This window comes from Cydia strobilella, chromosome 19 (assembly GCF_947568885.1).
Source record: "Cydia strobilella chromosome 19, ilCydStro3.1, whole genome shotgun sequence".
Classification (NCBI taxonomy): domain Eukaryota; kingdom Metazoa; phylum Arthropoda; class Insecta; order Lepidoptera; family Tortricidae; genus Cydia; species Cydia strobilella.
Genome location: NC_086059.1, coordinates 10122309 through 10143489, shown reverse-complemented (window position 1 = coordinate 10143489; position 21181 = coordinate 10122309). Strand labels below are relative to the sequence as shown.

General features: G+C 41.3%; 1 protein-coding gene across 1 annotated transcript; it reads right to left on the bottom strand.

Moving 5' to 3' along the window:
- Positions 1-852: 852 nt before the first annotated feature.
- On the bottom strand, positions 853-20800 carry LOC134750009 (PAX-interacting protein 1). The gene is made up of 16 exons (XM_063685065.1): positions 20601-20800; positions 17933-20518; positions 17314-17481; positions 16424-16519; positions 15762-15840; positions 13621-13757; positions 12210-12294; positions 10674-10797; positions 8507-8589; positions 8029-8144; positions 7552-7698; positions 6771-6983; positions 6264-6416; positions 5657-5735; positions 4538-4751; positions 853-2965 (listed from the first exon to the last, which is right to left on the bottom strand). Exons 1-16 carry the CDS (start codon positions 20694-20696, stop codon positions 2401-2403), a joined length of 4941 nt encoding a protein of 1646 aa, XP_063541135.1. The 5' UTR covers positions 20697-20800; the 3' UTR covers positions 853-2400.
- Between the last annotated feature and the right edge of the window lie 381 nt (positions 20801-21181).

The following is a 21181-nucleotide window of genomic DNA, read 5'->3' as shown; positions in this document are numbered from 1 at the left end:
GCCGCCATTCATGTATTTTGAAAATTTCTTTATCAAGTTGGGGATACCAATTAATATTCAAAGTTACTACAATGTCTACCATATTAAAATTAATGTATTTTTTGTTGTGCACATGCTTGGTTAAATCAGTTAATAATATTGACATTATAACTATTTACAAATTACGTAAAAGATATCAGAACCGCACTCTGAATATAGCGCTTAAATAATATAAGGAGGTATTTAATTTTAGTAGTTATTAATATAAATACTACCAAAATGGTATTTTTTTAACATTGGCAACATGTGCGAGTGGGACACCGCGACCCACTTTTGCTATCTCATGTGGACCGTTTTCTCTAGTCTGGTACGAACACCTTTCTGGCTCGGTGATAAGGTTCAATTTAGTATGGCAAAAAAAGTGACAGCTCGCTCCTGTTTAGGGTATAACTTCATGCCAATCGTTAACGCTCCGTAGCGTATCGTAGACATCTCTCTATCACTCTTCCACGTGCGTCAGTGACAGTTCAGTTGCGTTTCGTTCGCTACGGAGCGTTAACGATTGCACGTTGGCTACGCACCTTGATTTCTTGACACGGCGAGATGTATTTAAAACTTCAAACGAAGTAGCCATAGCCATTAACATGCGTTCCCCTCTGTCGAAACTCTATGACCAATGGTCATACCATGAAAATCTAAATCCGTGGGTCATACACATTCTATGGACTGACGTTTATCTGACATGGCTATTTTTACGTTACGTATACATTTGACGTTCCGCTCCCCCGCAAAAATTGGCAATTTTGTACAGAAAATTACAGACAAGGCGTATCCATTTGGTTATATCCTCCAAGATTTAAAATAAAACAACTGTTTAGAAAAATCTTTATATAATCAATCTTCTTTACTATGTACAAATTGGTCCAGGCCAACAGATTTGTTGTGTATAGCTCGCTCTAGACTACGCGGCGCGAAGCCGCGAACGCGAGTGTGGAGTCGATTTCGCTGATTAGCGAACTAGACTCCACACTCGTATTCGCGGCTTCGCGCTGCGATTCGCGCACGAGTGTGGAAGGCCCTTATCAGTGTTGGGCGCAATTAATCATTTATTTACTAATTGAATTGCATGTAATTCAATTACATGCAATTCAATTTGCTATGTTATTTGTAATTACAATTACAACAACTGGTAAATAAATTACTCAATTACGTTATGTTGCTAGAAGACTACAACAACAAACAGGCGAAAAAAATATTTCAATAATAATTATGTATTACACTCATGTAATTTTTTTATACATTAACTAAAACCCGATGGTATAAAAATCTAATATTTGAATCTTTCGATTTTCCATACATAAAACAGCATTTTATTTATTATTTCCCCTTGTACGTTCTTGCAAAAATACTCATTAACATTTTATTAAATATAAAAAGTCAAACATTGTAAGGTTAGTCAAATTTAAAGGTCATTTATAATTTTAATATGATTTTAGAAATAAAGATGATCGAAAACTTGTATTTAACAAAAGTAATTTGAAATTGAGTAAAGTAATTCATTTCAAATTTCAATTTAGAAATGTAATTCACAATTACATTTTACAATTGCATTTGTAATTTGAAGGCGCAATTACTTTTTACATGTATTTGAAATCAATAATTTCAATTATTAATTGCAATTGATAATTAGTAATTCAATTACTTTTTGCCCAACACTGTAGTGTATAAACCGCTAAATATGGACAGTCCATCCTTTTCTTACTAATACTAAGGCATCACATAACAGTAATAAAATATTCGCATCTCATGAAACAAGATAAACAGGAAAACTTGTAAGGGACTCTCAAAACTAATTAGAGATTCAAAAATAAACTAAACATCTTTCAAAAGTCAAGAAACTTAAATCATTTACAAAAGTTGCGAATACATACGAGCATAATGTATGGTGACATACACGAAATCATTTCTTAATTCCTCGTTATGTCAACTTAATACTAATAATCCAACCTATCCATTGGGTAAGTTGGATGATAATAATCACTCCTTCTTCTTCCTCGCGTTATCCCGGCATTTTACCACGGCTCCTGGGAGCCTGGGGTCCGCTTGACAACTAATCCTAAGAATTGACGTAGGCACTAGTTTTTACGAAAGCGACTGCCATCTGACCTTCCAACCCAGAGGGGGAACTAAGCCTTGTTAGGATCAGTCCGGTTTCCTCACGATGTTTTCCTTCACCGAAAAGCGACTGGTAAATATCAAATGATATTTCGTACATAACTTCCGAAAAACTCATTGGTACGAGCTGGGGTTTGAACCCGCGACCTCCAGATTGAAAGTCGCACGCTCTTAACGCTAGGCCACCAGCGCTTCTGATATGATTATGATAATAATGACTAAAGAATGTAATAATATAAATATAAATTAGTCTATTTTGACAAGGAATTCTTCTATATCCAGTTTTTGCCTCATAATGGCAGACAGTACCACCTCCGTACTGCACACAACGTTGAGAGTCTTCTCCGACTGCAGCAGGTAATACACTAGGTGCAAATCATTCGGCACCGTGAGCACTAAGTAGCTGTAAGGTCGTATGCTGTGCATTTCTTGTATCGAGACGTAGGAGCGTCGATTCTTCTCGACTTTTCCGCCGCAGAGTTCTATTATTTCCGTGAGCGATGATCGCGAAGGTTTCACGCAAGGTGTCATGAAGAATGTAACGCCTTCGAAGAGTTTTCTCCTCTGTTCGCCGCATAGTAGCACCTCTGAGATGTCGCATTTGAACATTTTGTTGAAGGCTTCGTCTCTGAGGCCGTGCTGCGCCTCGTCGGCGAACTTGTTGTGGCGCTGGCTCTCGAGCACCCACTCGGTGGACAGCAGGTGCTTGACGGTGATGAGGCAGCTCACCAGCTTGCTGGTGCGCACCAGCTTGTCCATCACTAAGTGTGTGGCTTCCGCGGCTGTCGACACCACGAGGCCTCCGAGTAACCTACAAAATAATATCATCGTTAGAAATCTCTTAATAAAACAGTTAATGCCTACGAACTCGGGTTACAAACAGATCAGCTCCAAAAACTTAATAGAATACCAACAGCTACGTTTACGGGTTATACTTTGAAATCTATTCAAATGTAAAGATTGCAACTCGAGTTCTATAAGAGAGTAAGGCCAGTGCGACCAAATTCGTCTGCGAGATAGCTGACTCGACCGATGAAGTAGTTATATAAATTAATTAGCAAATAGCGCATTGTAGTCGACGGTTGGAAGAATAAGCTCGGGATTGGTGGATTTTATATCTTTGCCGTAAGGCTTGCCAATTGTAAGTTAACCGTGTGGACAATGGTATGGAATTTCCTGCAGACGAATTTACCGTGACGCCCTTATCATCTATGATCCATGACCCGTTTTTAATCTACAGACGACACAATTAGTACGAATAAAATGACATATGTATAAACATTAAACTATTATTGCTACATATAGAACCAGTATTTTGTTTGGTGCATGAGTTGTTGCCAGGCGACATCAACTATGGTAGCGGGGCGTGAATCTCACCGCGACCAAAACGTCGTAAGCGCCTTGAAAGTCTTGGTTCACGCCTGCTCGTCGTCTACAGGTTGCGATTGCGACACTATCATTGTTTGATATGGCGTCTCTATATGAAGTAATAATAACTCAATGTGTAGGTATAAACGGCACAAATTACAACAAATATACATCTCGCTACTCAGGACTACTTTCCCCAGTTCAAACCCGTTACCGCTAGTGGCTACTGAGTGAAAGAAATACAACTTTACTTATAACTATACGGTCACAGTATCTTCTTTTTCATCCGATATTTTAGTGTCACTGCACTCACTGAAATAAAAGTAATGGCCTTATTGTCTTGTTATGATAAGAACTATGACAATGTGGTTAAAAATCAACCAAGTGAAAGTTATGAGATTTCTCATCTTGAAAGTTAATAGAGAAACAGAATTAACGAAAAGTACGATTCGGAGGGTCGTAAATGAAGGTTGTTTCTCTATAAAGAATTTACAGATTACATCGTGTAATTCATTTAACATTTTACACGCTTTAATTTTATTAGTCTCAGGATCAAATAATTCTTAAAGCTGCGGAATTAAGTAAATTCGCGTTTTAAGATGGATTGGTTCTCAAATTTGAAAGGTACATAGTGACTATAAAGAATACTATCTTCAAAGTACCACTATAACTGTGCAGGAAACAATTGAAGAAGTAAATATAAGTGCTGTGTATTGCCCTCCCAGATTTTCTATTAAGGAAGAATTGTTTAAAAACTATTTTATGACTAGGCAAAAGGTTCATCAGCGGAGGCGACTGGAACAGTAAGCATACACATTGGGGCTCCCGTATGGTAACAACCCGGGGTCGTGAATTGAAAAAATGCATTTTCAATCTGAAACTGATGACCTTATCAACCGGAGAACCTACATATTGGCCTACTGATACAAATAAAGTTCCTGAGTTACTGGACTTTTTCATCATAAAAGGCTTTTCTCGCGCAACTAATATTGAGAATATAACACTCGTTACATACCTGACGATGGCGGCGTACTTGTTCTGGTCGGCGGCGGGCATGGCGGAGAACAGCACTCTCGGCGCGAGGTGGAGGGGCGGGGGCACGGCGGGGGCGCGCGGGGGCGGGGGCGAGGCGAGGCGGGGGCGCTTGGCGCGCCGCGGGAGGGACAGGGCCGCGCGCTTGGCGCGCTCGTGCGACTCGGGGGTTATGTTGATAGGCATCTTCCACGCGTCTGGGGGACATTGTTGTGTGAGTTGTGAGTATGACCGATTGTAGAAGTGTAGTCTGAGAAAAAAATCGTGCTCGAATGAGGGCTACCGCGTTAAATTTCGCCGCTAGGGGCGCTAGTGTAGATGGGAGGTATTTCAAAATGACAAATGCATAGAAGTTTTGGGGGTTTCAAACTTTTTTATCGGGAGTTTTCACTCCGTATTCATAATTGTGGTAAATCTTTGTCCATCCTTGATTAATCATGGTAAACAATAGATATAGCTTAATAAACGTTAGTGGTTTAAAACAAAGTGCCAACTAAAATATATGCAAAATTGAACAGGTTGAAAAAATTGCACATTTGGACGTTAAAATACCTTTGTGTATATTAGAACGTATTGATTTTATAAAAAAAAGCATAGAAGAATTTTGAGATCTGTTTTTCTGGACCTACATCTACAGTGGCGTCAACTGGTGAGCACAAAAATGGTAGCCCTCATTGGACAGCGGGAATAAATAAAGCGTCATCTAATGCGGCTGATACAGTGTATGTTTTGTGGTCACTAAATTGTCAAACATTAACGGAGCAGTACAGCGCGACATCGACATCGGCTGTCAAGTTGCTTAAATAGGTAACCGACATTGTTTGATGTAGCAAACGACCTAGAATGGGGTTGGCCGGTCCAAGTATTTACCAAAGGACGCCAGCTTTTTCTTGCAATCCCTGGAATTGTGTCCAATTCTTGTATTTTTTTTTGTAATTCGGTCTGGACCAGCCGCCTTTCAACAAAACCACATTGTGTAATCGTTTAAGGACAATTAACAGTACTTTATGTAATAAATGGGTTAATGGTTTACTTTTAATAAAATAATTATAATAAGACTATTAGTAACACATACTATGCAATAATCAGATAATTCACTTACTCATTAAGTGCGAAACTAAACTGTAGTCCATTCGGAATGGACTGGCTAGATTGAATTGTTGATATTTGGTGTTCTCGATCTGAAAGAGAAATTATATACCTATGTCAGAAAAACGAGGAAATAAAAACATGAATCATATTCATGCAAACAAGTTCACGACTCGGTAACACCCATTATCTAAATAGTCACACAACACACAATATTTTACTGCATTATTTATGTTGCATAGAATTAATCAACAAAGCTTACAACTACTACTCTCAGTTGCTCAAAGGTTGACTGGAAGAGATCCCTTACAGGGATAAGTTCGCCTTGTATACTTTATGTTTAATTATATATCTTAACCTGTCTTATGTGCAATAAAGTGTTTACATACATACATACTACAAACAACGATATGAGTAAGATTAAGATATGACAACCCAAAAAGTTACATTTTTAATGTATATGATCAAAGTCGTTAAATTTAGGATATTAACTCCTGGAGCCCCTGTGATCTTAAGCTTGCCAGGCAACTTTAAAATTTAAATTTGAAACACTGTTATTTAAAACGCAATATTTCGTCCGCGCCGCTCGAGTATGTGTGTGTGTGTGTGTGTGTGTGTACCTGTGCCAGTGCGCTCATGTTGCCGAGCAGCAGGTCGGTGAGCCAGGCGGGGGTAACACAGGGGATGCCCCACTCGCGTGCCCGCCGGTACTTGGTGCCATCCGCGCGCTTGCAGATCAATACAGTGTTATCTCGCGTCATGTACGGTGTCAACTGTGAACAGAAATTAAAATAATATTTTAGTGAAGCATTAGAGGGCGTAACGGCTGTTCCTACGATTATGACACGACTTAGTTTTATAATGTATTAGCGATTCGCGAAGCCAATAATTACATAACACGACTTTGGTGTGTGGTGGCGATTAGGCTGAAGAACTCGACAATACTTCATATGCGAATGAGCGTACATGGCGGGTAGATGTAAAGCTAGCCACAGATAACATCACTTTAGTTCCTATATGTTCAACGGCGCACGTCACGGTCCCGCGCCTCGCCAGCGCGCAGCGGGTCAGCGGCCGGTAGCAGCGGCCTACATGGCGGGTGTAGCTGTGGGGCGGGACACACTCACCTTGGCCCCTATCTGCTCGACGGCACACGCGACCCTGTCCCGCTCCTCGGCCCTCCAGCCGGACAGCGCGGCCCTGTGGTGTTTGGCCGGCCTATCTCTGGCCGCGTACATGGCGGGCAGGTGCAAGGCTTGCCACGGCGGCGCGACGCCGCGGCGCAGCATGGCGTCCGACAGCCAGTAGGCGGTTACGCAGCGCTTTGCGTCTCGGAGCGCCTGTAACAAGTAACAAACCATCATTATTGTGGAATACGATGTTAGTCTACACTGTTACTGTAGACTCGAAAGGGTGAATTTGTAGATCTTATTCAAGGTGAGCTAGGAATGTGGTGTAAAAAGTTAATAAAACAGAAACATTAACGTCGTGGTCACCAAAAATGATGGCACGTGGGCGGGGGACGAAGGATCTTGAGGAGTAAAACCAGCGTGCGCCTCTTATGGCGTATATTAGGAAATTAAGTGGACGAGTACATTCTATATTCTCTTATTCTAAATTATATTATTGATTACAGCGCCACCTATATATGGCGTTGTTAACGCAAGTTAACACTCGTATCGCCGACTAGAGCAAAAAAATCTTTCTCGACAATAATGCAAAAAGATTACAGAAAATTCGGTCATGATCCTAATTATACATAGGCAAGAGGATCAGTAAAAACCGCTTTGCCAATTTCCCGTCAGTACAATTACAAACCAAAGATCCAATCAAGAACGTTTCCTTCGAATAACAAACACAAGGATAAGTAATATCGGCGGAAGGTGACGCTGGCGAGTTGTCATGTACCTGCATGACGACGCCGTGTCGCTGCGTCTCGCACAGCACGTGCGTGACGCGTGCGCAGTAGCCCGCCTCCACCTCGCCGCCGCGGCGCTGGATGCACTCCACCCAGCGAGCTACGCGCTCCGCTCCCCAAGACTGCTGATACTCCACCTGCTCGAGAAGAGGCCGAATAACAAAATCAGAATTAGTCAATTTTATATGAGAAAAAAACAATTGATAAAATCCAAGCAAGTTAAGTTTGCACCGACTCGGCACTCTGAGCAGTTATTTTTTGTAGCGGAATTTCACGTATATTATATAAAACATGTGTGATACTGAACCCACGATATCTGGAGTTCGAGATTGGGGGGCTGTGGTCTAGAACTACGCGCGCAAACTATAATAGACATAACCGTATTATAAATCCTTTATAAGGGACAGCAAGCCGATCTCCAGTTTTCAAAGTGATATACGACGAGTTGAGTTTATAAAGTGACTTACGATATGAAAGACGCAGCCGAGCAGGAAGAGGTCAGGCGGCAGCTTGAGGTTGGGGTTGTGTCCGTAGAACTGCGCGCGCGGCGGGGCGGCGCGGGGCGCGCCCGCGTACACCTTGTTGCCGCCCCCCACCCCCACCCCCACCGCCGCACCCGCCCCCACGCCCACCCCCACCCCGCCCACCACGCCCGTCCCCGTCGCGCCCACTGCTCCTGTGCCCTGGTTCAAAATGTTCAAATTACAAGTTAAAATGATTTGATGACTTGATTTGATGGATGGTGGCCTGTAACACGAGCATTAATTAAAAAATCACTGAACAGCCTACAGGTTAATTTTTTGCTCGTGTTATTAGGCCACATCCGGTATTAGTTGAGGTCCAAAAATCAAAACGAGTTTATATTATACAAAAGAGTAGGCTAGCAGTTTGAAATAGCTTTATTCTTTTAGAAAAAAAAAAAAAATACATTTGCAATACAAACCTGTATGGGATGGTGCGCGGGCCCCAGCAGCAGGCGCGCAGGCGCGCGCGCCGGCCCGCCCGCCGCGTGCGCCGCCGTCATCAACCTGAACACAAACAAATTCATTGCAATTGGTCAGCAAAAAACGCAAACATCCCAACTCCATTAAAAGAGTTCACCTATCGTCGGTCAGCTAAGTCAACTCTAGCTTTTTCGAATAGATTTAAGAGGTTTGTGACTTTAGGGTTTATACAACCAATCGTTTAATTAACGAGAATTACAGACACAGAAAATAATGATTTTTGAGTGGTTTTGACTGACACTAAATAGAGCACAGAATAACACCTATTTCGACCTAAAACATGGTAGTTAGCGGGTAAATGAAAAGCATTCAATTAATTGTTCCGGCTTAGAATAAACTATTGTAAAAACTACACTTTATTTTGATTTTTCTGTGCATTCGTTTAATTTGTTAATTTAATTTGATGTATGTACCTGTTTAATTATTTATCACAACCGAATTAAATCGACAAATAATATAGTCCCAACCTATTGCTAACAAATTTATGTCCATATAACTACTTTACTACATGCCGACCCACGATGACACGATTTCCATCACCAAAAAATAACGGTACTACTTATAGCACCGTTCCTTAGAAAACATGATACATTTTCCAATTTCAAAGATGAAATCACGTTCATCGTTCGTGGAAGGAGCGAGATTTTCACTTATTCATGACCCACCTGCGCCGACGCCGACCCGTTACGGTTCCATATTTGAATCCGTTCATTCGAAAACAACTCGATAATATGAATTTGAAAGTGACGACTTGACGAGTTACAGTTTAGTTTAATTAACATAATTTAAAAAATCTTTCATTGGAATTAGAAGATATTATAACTCCAGATAGGTTATGTCGTTCCAAAATTGAAGCGCTTACCTTGTACAAATTGCCTTTAGTCGCGCCTAGGCAAGCGAGACATGTACACATGCTAACGAGCCTCCACACACCGAAAGAGACAAGCTTATGTTTAACGAGTATAAGTATAACAACGATGAATGGTATGCGAAAATTAATCATAATCTTTATTGTTTGTGAGAAATGGGTTACATTGCCAGTAATTACTATTGTAACAATTTTACATAGACTCACCAAGACTCTACCTTTACAGGTGTACAAACAAACATTTCCTATGTAGGTACTCTTACAACGAATGATGTCAAGCATTCATCGCTACATAGTATAAAACAAAGACGCTTCCGCTGTCTGTCTGTCCCTATGTATGCATAGTGCATAGTCCTTTAAAACTACGCAACGGATTTTGATGCGGTTTTTTTAAATAGATCGATTCAAGAGGAAGGTTTATATGTATAATACATCAGCATTGCACCCGTGCGAAGCCGGGGCGGGTCGCTAGTACAATCATAAATCATAATCTATAAACTCTTACCTAATACAAATCATGCAATAACAAAATATAATAAAATCGAAGTCAAACACAATCAAATCCCATTACTTAAATAATTATTTAAAAATTCATTAATACTATAAAAACATCTGTGTATTAGCCAAGCATGGACTTGTGATATAAATATATTCAAATTATTATTTTTAAAATTGCAGGTAATTTATTATAAATACGAATACACATTTAATATACGAATTTATTGAGGATACTGCCAAATTAACAGAAGGTTTATGTAAACTTATTTGTAGTATTTGTTGTTATAGCGTCAACAGAAATACATCATCTGTGAAAATTTCAATTAGACACTTCACGTATCACGGTTCATGAGATACAGCCTGGTGACAGACAGACAGCGGATATTTAGGGTTCCAAAAACGGATTTATTCGTAGATAATGAAATAAATATGGAAAAGTTTTTTGAGCTCCTCATGTACGAGTCCTCGCAGAGACCCAGACAACTTGGAGAGACTGGTGGTGATGGGAAAGGTGGACGGCAGACGGCCTAGAGGACCAAGTCCAACGAGATGGTGTGACCAAATATCCGACCAGATAGACATCACTCTAAGCAACAAAGCAACCGACAGGGAGAAGTGGAGAGCTGCCGTAGGGAAAATGAGCAAACGGAGTCACGATCCTCAGCAGCGAGGGACCGACTTAGAAGATGAGATATATGAGTATAACCTATATATAGTTATATAATATAATTGATTGAATTACCTAAGTGTCCCTGCGGCAGAAGGCTCATGGTCGGGCGGCGGCGCGGCGCCCTGTAACCGGATGGACAGCATGTTGGCTAGCGCGGTCTTGGTCTTCGGGTTCACTAGCAGCGCGTTGTTTGCACCTGTACAATTGGTAATACTTGCAACCAAATTCAAAGTAAAGGCATAGAGAAATAAGTACAGATGTAGTGAACAATCCTTTGCCATCGTATTTTCTCGGAAACGTTCGTATTTGTAGTGTTACTTCAGTCAACCTTGGTACTTTGAAGAGACTGAAGCCGGGTTCACATTTGTCTGTCGTGTTGTGTTGTGATGCTCTCTATCGTGATGGCAAACTGTTCACATCTATCTGACGTGTTCTGACGCATTATGACGTATTTTTTTATCAGTTCCGTCTTGGCTCTCGGAGAGTTAACACATTCGCAATGTTTTTTCAAGAATCATCCGATTCAGATTCAGATTTTGAAGAAGATATGTAATTATTGGCGCTGGCAACGCTTCTAAATTGTCGTACGTATTCAGCAGCTCCTCGTCCATACTTGATGCGACTCTGACGCGTCACAACACAACACTGGCGCGTGCACACTAGTCCGATGCGCTGTGTCGTGTCGCTGCACCGCCCCCCGCACCTCACCCGTCCTGACGCGGACCGGGATCGCTTGTGATGCGACACAACACAAGCCGTCACAACACAAGGCATCAGAGAAATGTGAACGCAACCATATTAAATGTATGAAACCGATACCGTTCTGATGCATCACAACACAACACGACAGACAAATGTGAACGCGGCTTGACTGAAACAGCATAACACGTTCGTGCGTTTCCGTGAAAACACGATGGTAAAGGATTATTGATTACATCTGTAAGACTAGGTTTCTATAGTAAATGTTAGAAAATTTTAGATCGTTTAAAATTATTTACACGATATGCAGGCAAAACGGCAGATGTGTAGCAAGACTGACAGATGCAGTCACATGCGATTAGTGGTGTTAAACAAATTTTTGGTTTTACTTACGTGTTTTTAGTTTAATGTTAGTTATTTATTTATTTATTTTTAAACTTTATTTCACATAAAAAAAACTAAACGCGGGCTTAATGCCTCATGGCATTCTCTACCAGTCAACTATAGGGCCAAACAGAAAAAAGTCAAGGTGGAGCATTCCATGAAAACGGTAAGTTTTTCATCTAGTTTTTTTTGACAAAATTCTTTATTTATGCAATGTCTACGTGTAGGACAAAGTATTGACGTATTTTGCATGCGAGTCTCTTACGAAATATTTGTTTTAATTCCGAATTACTTTGTCGACTTGTGTATTATAGTAAAAGTAAATTAAACAGTTTATTAAGAAAACAAGCAGCTTTAAGATGATACCAATAATTACACTATAAAAAGGCAAGCCAAAAAAGAACCAGGCTTGGAAAGTCGAAAACATGGGTCCGAATGTCCGTTACGTAACGATGGAATGCTCCAGGTGGATGTAGTGAGAAATATATGGGATATAGATGTATCACGAATCACGATTGAACTCACTCTGCGGGTCGGTGGTGGCCGGGCTCAGCAGAGCGGCGTCTGCGTGCTCGCCCAGACTCGCCACGTGCGGCGAAACGCCGCCAACCTGACAACACACACTGTTTAATATACATATACGAAACAATAGTTATTTTCGATACAAGTGCGGAAAAGAGGAAATTCGAAACGAGTGGCGATAAATTAAAACACGACCGCAGGGAGTGTTTTAAATCGACACGAGTTGCGAATTACCTATTCGCACGTGTATCGAACAACGTTTTACAGTTCATATGGCCCTTTAAACTTTCGACATATGCACAAAAAGTGCACTTTCCGCACTAGTGCGAGAAAGTAGCACCATATGTACTGTAAAATATATTTCACAGTACATATGGTGCTACTTTCTCGCACTAGTGCGTAAAAGAGCACTTTTCGTGCATATGTCAAAAGTTTAAAGGGCCATATGTACTGTAAAATGTTATACGATACACGTGCGAATAGGTAATTCGTAACTCGAGTCGATTCAAAACACTCCTTGCGGTCGTGTTTTAATTTATTGCCACTCGTTTCGAATTTCCTCTTTTCCGCACTTGTATCGTAAATAACTATTATTAATTTATTGAGGAAACAAACAGTCACATATATAGTTTGTCAAAGGACTGTCTCATTTCAAACATAGACAGAGAGAATCATACTATCTTTGTCTTAAACTAGTACTAGCACCCAAAAGAAAAGGATAAGTATAGTTTGTTTTGTTCTCATTTACTGACAAATTGGTTTGACCAACTATAGTAGTGTTTTATAGTTTGACGAGCCATTTCCGTCAGTAGAAAAAGGCGGCAAATTTAAAAAATGTAGGCGCGTACGGTTGTCCTCCCATAGAAAAAACATTGTTTTGATTCATAATGAATATCATGTCATATGTGGCTTTCCATTACAGAAGGGTGATGATTTAAGTGCAATAAGGGCCAGTTTATCTGAAATTCCAACAAAAATTGTGATGGAATGGTCCTTATTGCACATGAAGCATAAGGACCCTTCTCTGATGGAAAGCCACATATACATTCATAATGAAGCGCCAATTCTTTCTTAGACGTAGAAGCTACAACTTTAATAATTGCAACTACTGCCACAGAAAAAGTAAAAGTATTATATTATCATACAGAACGGCCACGCACCGCCCCGCCCCGATTCGAATTACCTCGCCCCGCGACAGCAGATTGACGGCCGTTTGCCGGCCGCTCAGTACTATTTTTAAGCAACTTACTCACACAATGACGCACGACGCGTGTACAGACGTGCCGTTCACGATTTTTGATGTATAGCGTGTCCGCCCTGTGCTATTGCGTTGATAATCGTCTGCTCACAATAAATGTGGATGCTCGGCAATGTTCCCCGGCTAAGTAGACACTGTGCACATCTTTCCACCTACCTGCTTGTGCGGCAGGTGGTGGTGGTGCTCCCTCTGCGCCTGAAGTTGCTGCAGCCTCTGGTACTGCGCCCTCTGTATCTGCAGCTGTTGGAGCTCTACCCCTCCGCCTGCAGGACTCGCCACGCCGCCAGCCCCCACTGTTGACATTCAACACAATGTAGGTCACAAAAATGTCAAGGCTACCAAAATCTCAAGGTGACCCAAAACCGAATCAGAGCACCCCACTATCCACGCGGTCTTGTCTGTCCTACCCCTAGAGAGCAATAGCGAAATCGTAGGCGAGAAGGGAGAGCAGCAGTAAAAGAGCGTGCGAAAAAACCGGGAATAAAGTTTCTGTTTCATATATTGCCATATGCCTTTCTTGCGAGTCACGGAAAGACGTTCAAACCGCGCAGCAGATGGTAAACATGTTGAAACCACGAAAAAAAAATTCAAATGGGTGCGACCACTCTAATGCAGACTCTTTGCTTTATTTATTTACGGACAGTGGAGTCTTAGTAATAGGGTCCCGTTTTTAGGGTTCCGTACCCAAAGGGTAAAAACGGGACTCTATTACTAAGACTCTGCTGTCTGTCCGTCTGTCATCAGGCTGTATCTCATGAACCGTGATAGCTAGACAGTTGAAATTTTCACATATGATGTATTTCTGTTGCCGCTATAACAACAAATACTAAAAACAGAATAAAATAAATATTTAACTGGGGCTCCCATACTACAAACGTGTTTTTTTGCCGTTCTTTGCGTGATGGTACGGAACCCTTGGTGCGCGAGCCCGACTCGCACTTGGCCGGTTTTTACCCTTTGGTTACGGAACCCTAAAAAACAAGTCAAAACAGCTCAAGGGCAGATGTTGTTCTCTAATCCAGCTACAGCCTTTTCCCTTACTGTTAAATATGTGATTCTTAATAAATAACAACCTTCGAGATCACATATGTCTTCCGACATTATAAAATAATTGTCTAAATGTCAATACTCTTTTCACTTATCACAAAAAGCACATGTACCGGGCGAGAGAAGAAAATTGACTAAGTTGTAGGCTTAGGTTAGCGCTAGATAACGAAATTGAAATTATAATGCGGGCACCGCGTCACACATCACTATGTATGAGCGGTTTGCCAATACGGATTATTCGTATGTTTACTGTGATTTCTGAATTCATTTTAGAAATGCCCTAGGAGACAAACTCCACAAGATAATGTACAAAATGATGGACACAGACAGAAAAAAGATTTTAACACCAATATTAAGGGTCTCCGGCAAGCTCGGTTCTCCATACAAACGTAGTTCCGCTCCCATTTTAAAACGACTAGCTAGATTGCTCTGAAACGTTGTACTTACAATAGGATAAGGTATATCTATGTCTGTAATTACTTTATGTAGCTTCAGATACCATAGTAAAAAAAATACAGCGAATTTATGTCTTTCATACAAAGCTTTTTTTTTGCTCTATTTCGTTTGTTTTATAAACTGGAGCTATATATAAACTAATTTCAGACCTAGATATACTTCATGTCATTGTATGTGCAAAGTTTTATTACAATCCAACATGTAGTTTTAAAATGAGAGCGGAACTACGTTTGTATGGGAATGTGCAATTGGCCGAATTGGCAGCTTGCCTTACTCTTAAATATTGTCAGATTCACATATTAACATATGGAAAATTTGGAATTGGAATGTGGGTTAACCCTTGAATTCATTGGTACACACCATATAATACCATTTCTAAATAATGATATACGATGCTGACTTTGGTCAAATCTTTGCGTCGAAGTTTAACGAAACATAACAAGCACGTTATTTTAATTGTCTATGTGCACGACTGCGACAATTATAAAATACAATCAAAATTTGAGCACACAATATTTCACCTAATTGCATAATTAATTGTAAGGTACAAAGGTGTATTTTAAAATATACCCAAGGCGCCTCGGGTCTCGCTAACATCTTCGACTTACGGTCGGATGCAAAACCCCGTCCTTCAACATTAAAACGTCACGGTAGTTTAGTTCTCTGCTCAGTGACGTTGATCGGTCCGTCAAGTGTGTTTCGTGCAGTTTATATCAATTGCAGCTAGTGTATTTTTTCTAAAATAAACTGTTCCTCTTCACACGACTAACTGTTACTTTATTAACACAACTTACCAGGGGACTGTGGAGGTTGCGCGGGCGACGCGGCCGGCATGGCCGTCGCGCGGGCGCCCTGCTGCTGCAGCCACTGCACCTGCACCACAAACAATCCATTAGAGGCTCCTAGTTATCTGTTGTCAGAGCCACACCGTCTCAATTTCAATTACTACTATTTGCTGGTGCATTAGCCTTTTTGCGTGTTTTGCGTCCAAAAATGAAAAGCTGCCCCTCTACGGTTTCTTTTTGCTCTTTCATTAATTTTTTTGATTGGATAGGCCAGTCTTTTGCAAAGACACTGGATGTCCGCGCTAATAAACCCCTATTCAGGGGATGTTTATTATTTAAATTAAACTCGTACTGCATGTAATAGAATAAAAAACAATGAAAATGATTTGATTTAATAACTTTAATAGCGGTCAACAGAGTCGAATATTATATCCGTCATAAAAGGCTTCGTATGCGGTAAAGGGTTAAACCTGTATAATTTTAGTCTATGTAAGTACAATTAACCTTGTTTTGTTTATAAGTAGGTGGACTGTATTGTCTTAATAAAGAAATTATTTATTTATGCTTAGTGACGGTTGTAAATGTTGTAATAAATGCTCGAGATAACTTTCGAAGCCTACTTCCATACATAGATGTTATGTAAAAGCAATATAGTAAGCGGCAAGTGGTACCTGCTGTTGTCCCGGCGGTAGCTGACCTCGGATGAAAGTGATGCTCTGCGGAGCGCCACCAGCCGAAGGCGACCCCGCTACTACTCCGCCCGGCTGCTGTAACAAAGTCATTATAATTATAGTGATATTATTTGTAATAATTAGTGTATAGTATAGCACTAGGAAATGTGGCCTCGATGTTTGATACATCAATAAAATAGCACTTTGCGGATGATCAAAGCGACGAATGGGATCGTATTAATGCTTTTTTCACTCGTCGACTTTTGTGCTTTTTTTTAAGAATTTGGTGAGCAGATGATTATCACACTTTTTCTATGAAGCTACTACTAGAGTTGTGCCATTCTCGAGAACGTTCTCAGTTTACTATGGGATATATTCTCGAGCGACATTTCCCATACAAAACACTTTAGTAAGCTATTATTAATGTAATACGTTCAATCACGTGTCGAAGCGGGCATAAAACAAAAGACAAACGAAGCGTTTGGTTCAATAGGCATGCACTTCGTTACGGGCACAGATTATAGATTAAATACCTACTTACCTAGTTTGTTTCAATTATAATTATTTTAGTTTCGTCTGTACCGAGACCCAAATCGGGCATATGTCATTAAATAAATATTGGGAGACACCTTACACAGATCAACCTAGCCCCCAGCATAGCTTGTACTTTGGGTACTAGGCTACGATATACATACTCATATAGATAAATACATTACATACTTATATACATAGACAACAACCATGACTCAGGAACAAATATTCATCACACAAATAAATAGCCTTACTAGGCCAGACGGTCGTCCATTGTGCAATTTTACTTTTTTTTTAACTTCAAGGTATATATGAATAGCACATTTGTGACAAGCCACAGAACAGATGATAACAGTTACCTGCTGGTGCTGTAGTGCTGCGCGCTGCATAGACAGCTGCTGGCGCCGCTTCTGCAGCTGCGCCACGAACATGGCGCGCTGCGTGGGGTCCATCTGTTGCAGCTGCGCGTGTGTCTGTGCGTCCAGGTGGATGAGCTGGCGACCGCCGCCGCCTGCTGTCCATGATACCTGAACAAATTAAAACATACAATATGGCAGCTCGCTTAGGGGTCACCACATTTATCGGAGCCGCATCAGATTAAAGAATCGAAATGAGGTGTCATACTTCGATTCTTGTAATAGCAAGTTAAGAGTTACTGGTCTATGTTGCTTCGCTTTGTGTCTTTACAATGCTGTACACTCAGATCACAGAAACCTTGTTCAAAAACTACAGGTACATATACCCAACAACAGAAAGAAGGTATTATTTCAGTCTGCCCAGAATGAGTTAGGGAAAGTACATTATTTGAGCCCTATATCCCAAAGACTATAAGACTATTTCCTATGGAAAATATATTATAAAAAAATATAAAAGTTATGCAAGCTACAGCTAAAGGATATCAAATATAAATTGATAATGTAAAAATCAAATATATCACAGTTTTACATGTTTTTGTGAAGTAAATAAAAAAGTTCTTACCCTTGGCCCAACAACTGTTGCAGGCTGCCCAAGTTGCTGTCGCTGTTGCAAATACTGCTGCTGCTGCTGCCATGTTACATTCTGCCCGCCTTGGACTATCTGCTGTCCGCCCGGCGACACAATCTGCTGCCCGCCACTGTGCGTTATGATCTGCTGGATGCCACCGCCACTAGTCAGCTGTGTACTACCCTGCGATGATTGCGGCACTTGAGATAATATTTGTTGGTTCTGGCCTACAGTCTGACCAATAATTTGCTGTCCAGACTGAGTCACAATCTGCTGTGATGACTGAGCAATCACTACTTGATGCTGCTGTCCTTGCTGAGTTATAACATGTTGGCCGCCCTGTGATAGCACTTGCTGCGTGCCTTGTGTGATGATCTGCTGTCCGCCTTGGTTCACTATCTGACCCCCCTGATGAACTATCTGGCTCTGTGACACTATCTGTTGCCCACTCTGCAAGGTCACCTGCTGGTTTCCATGCACTAATATCTGCTGCTGTCCAGTATGCTGATTTATCAACACCTGTTGTGGGGCCTGAACTATTTGCTGCTGGTTTGAACTATTCATTAACTGCTGCTTTTGAACTAATATTTGATGATGCGTTTGGCCAATACTCTGACCTTGTGAGCCAATAGTTTGTTGCAAAATCTGCTGGTTACTTTGCTGTATCGTGTGCTGAGGGCTGGACTGAGCCTGTTGTTGGTTATTTATCAGAGCCTGCTGTTGCGTCTGCATAATCTGTTGCTGTAAAATGACTGGGTTTTGAGGATTCCGTTGCACCAGTGGACTCCTGATTATCTGATGTTGGCCTTGAACATTTTGCACCATTTGTATGTTCTGTTGTCTCCAAGCACCCTGTACATTGCCGCCCTGCTGACTTTGAATACTTTGCTGTACAGACTGTATTTGCTGTCCTAATACTGTTTGTTGACCACTGTTCCCAACAAGTTGGTTAAGCTGCACTTGGCTGCCTTGGCCTTGAGAGGACGAAACCATTCCCTGCTGGTTGACTACACCCATATTCAAGTTCTGCTGCTGGTTTGTTAAAGACTGGACAGTTTGTTGTTGAATCAGGTTTTGATTCTGTGAAGACATTTGCTGCCCAGCACTCATGAGTTGCTGGTTAAGGACTTGACTTTGATTCATGTTCTGGCTGAGCTTCTGTTGCAGATTCTGAGTGGACTGAGCCAACTGCTGAGCAATATTTTGAACGGCTTGCGAAGCAGTTTGCTGGCTCAGGCTCAAGCTTTGTTTCATAGCCATGTTTTGTTGATTTAATTGCTGCTGCTGAAGATTATTGGCACTCTGACTCAACATCTGACTGATATTTTCAATCTGTTGCTGAGCTGATGTCATGTTACTATTGGATTGTGTTATGTTCTGGTTCTGTTGTATATGATGCTGGCTGGTTTGGATATGCTGCTGCATCTGGCTCGGGATCTGGTTCATCTGTGACACTAAGACATTGGACTGAGAAAATCCTTGCTGATTTTGTTGGTTAGTTTTCTGTTGCAGCATTTGCATTTGCGCTGCTAGTTGGCGCTGTTGCAACAACTTTTGCTGTTGTATCTGTATGGCAGTGAGACCATGTGGCTGCTGTTGCTGGGGCTGTGATTGCTGCTGTTGCTGTTGTTGCTGTTGTTGTTGCTGTTGTTGCTGTTGTTGTTGCTGTTGCTGTCCATACACTTGCTGCTGCAGGCCTATTTGGCCCACATTCATATTAGCTTGTGACGCTATGAATTTCTGCATGAGTTGTGTATTAGTTTGACTGCCTTGGATCTGCAGATTTTGTGTCACAATACCCTGCGGGATAGACTTGCTCATGATGTTCCCTGGTTGCATGGTATTTGAATAACCCATAGAGGTCACCGCAGACGTTGGAACAGTGGAAGTGTTGACTGAAGACGGTGGGTGGTTCCAGGGCATCCTCTGCTTAAGTTTATCAAGTTTATCCAGCAGTGCTTGAGTACTCTCATCTTTAATTTCACTCATGTTTTGGGTGGGCACCTCATTCTTTGCTATACCCTCTTCAAAGTCAAAACCTGTAATGGCACTTATTCGATCCATTAACTTGGGCGGAGGCTGTGGCACTATCAGCAACTTGGGGTGGAAGATATCAGTGACCGCCTGTATTCTAGCCCTCAAGCTCTCTAGCACCCAGTCTGGTGTCACAATCTTAATCCGGTTGTTAGGTAAACTGAGTGCCGCACTGTATTTTCTGCCAGATGCGGCACCACAGATCAAATGTGTACACTGGGGGTCCAAATTGAGCTTCACTTTTCCGCCATGGTATGTGATTATAGCAAACAATGTTTTCAAATCCCCGGGACTCACTTGGGCCACACAGGCAGTCACATTTGAAAATATTTTATTCCTGTTAGGACTGTAGGGCTTGGGATTGGCTAGTCTCCGCAACCTGACGCAAGCCAACACCCAGTACTCGGTCACAGCAGGGATCTGATAAATATCTTGAGCGTCATCGAGGTCTGTGTCCGCCGCATTTTGGCCACAGATTAAATGAGTAACATAATCTGAGAAGTACTTTGTATTCTCGGCTCCGCCGGATTGCAGAAGCAACATGATCTGTAATTAAACAACATTAAATAGATATATTCTTTGTCACATAAACACATAAGAAACCATTAATAAATACACAAAAACAAACCCTGTCGGACACATCGCCAGAGAGGTAATACTTGACATCCTTGAAAATTAGCTCTTGCAAAGACAAAGAATCTAAATCGTCGGCAAGCGTTACCATTTTCTATATCACCACAATAGGCTAAAACTTTAGATTTATAGTTTAAAAACACATTTTTCTAATAACTAAACGCCGCAACTCAACAAACGACGTCCATGATGATTGATACTGCTAGAGGTGTTGCCAGCATAAAAAAAAACATTGGCGGTACAGATATTAAAGGGCTCTTCACACGTGTTATTATGTTACTAAATTTTCTGCCTAGTTGAGCCTAAACTTGACAGACGGTCGCACCGGACCGCGTCCTTGGTGCGGTCATAATATCTATTTCTCGCTCTCTTATAGCTGCGTCCTTAACGAACGCACGGCGGACTACCTTTCACACGATCGAACGTGTGCTTGACCGTACCAAGGTCGTGGTCCAGTGCGGCCGTCTGTAGACACTTTTATACTTACGATACTGCTTTGTATCGTGCTAGACAGGGACACCCCTTCCCCTTATGTTCTGCGTCATTTTATTACTGATACCTAGTTAAGGCCGTTCC

Coding starts and splice junctions, on each gene's coding strand:
- LOC134750009 (XM_063685065.1), bottom strand. CDS start 20,696: ATGGTAACGCTTGCCGACGATTTAGATTCTTTGTCTTTGCAAGAGCTA. Junction 17,482..17,932: donor CAACAGTTGTTGGGCCAAGG/GTAAGAACTTTT, acceptor TAATTTGTTCAG/GTATCATGGACAGCAGGCGG. Junction 15,841..16,423: donor TACCGCCGGGACAACAGCAG/GTACCACTTGCC, acceptor TTTGTGGTGCAG/GTGCAGTGGCTGCAGCAGCA.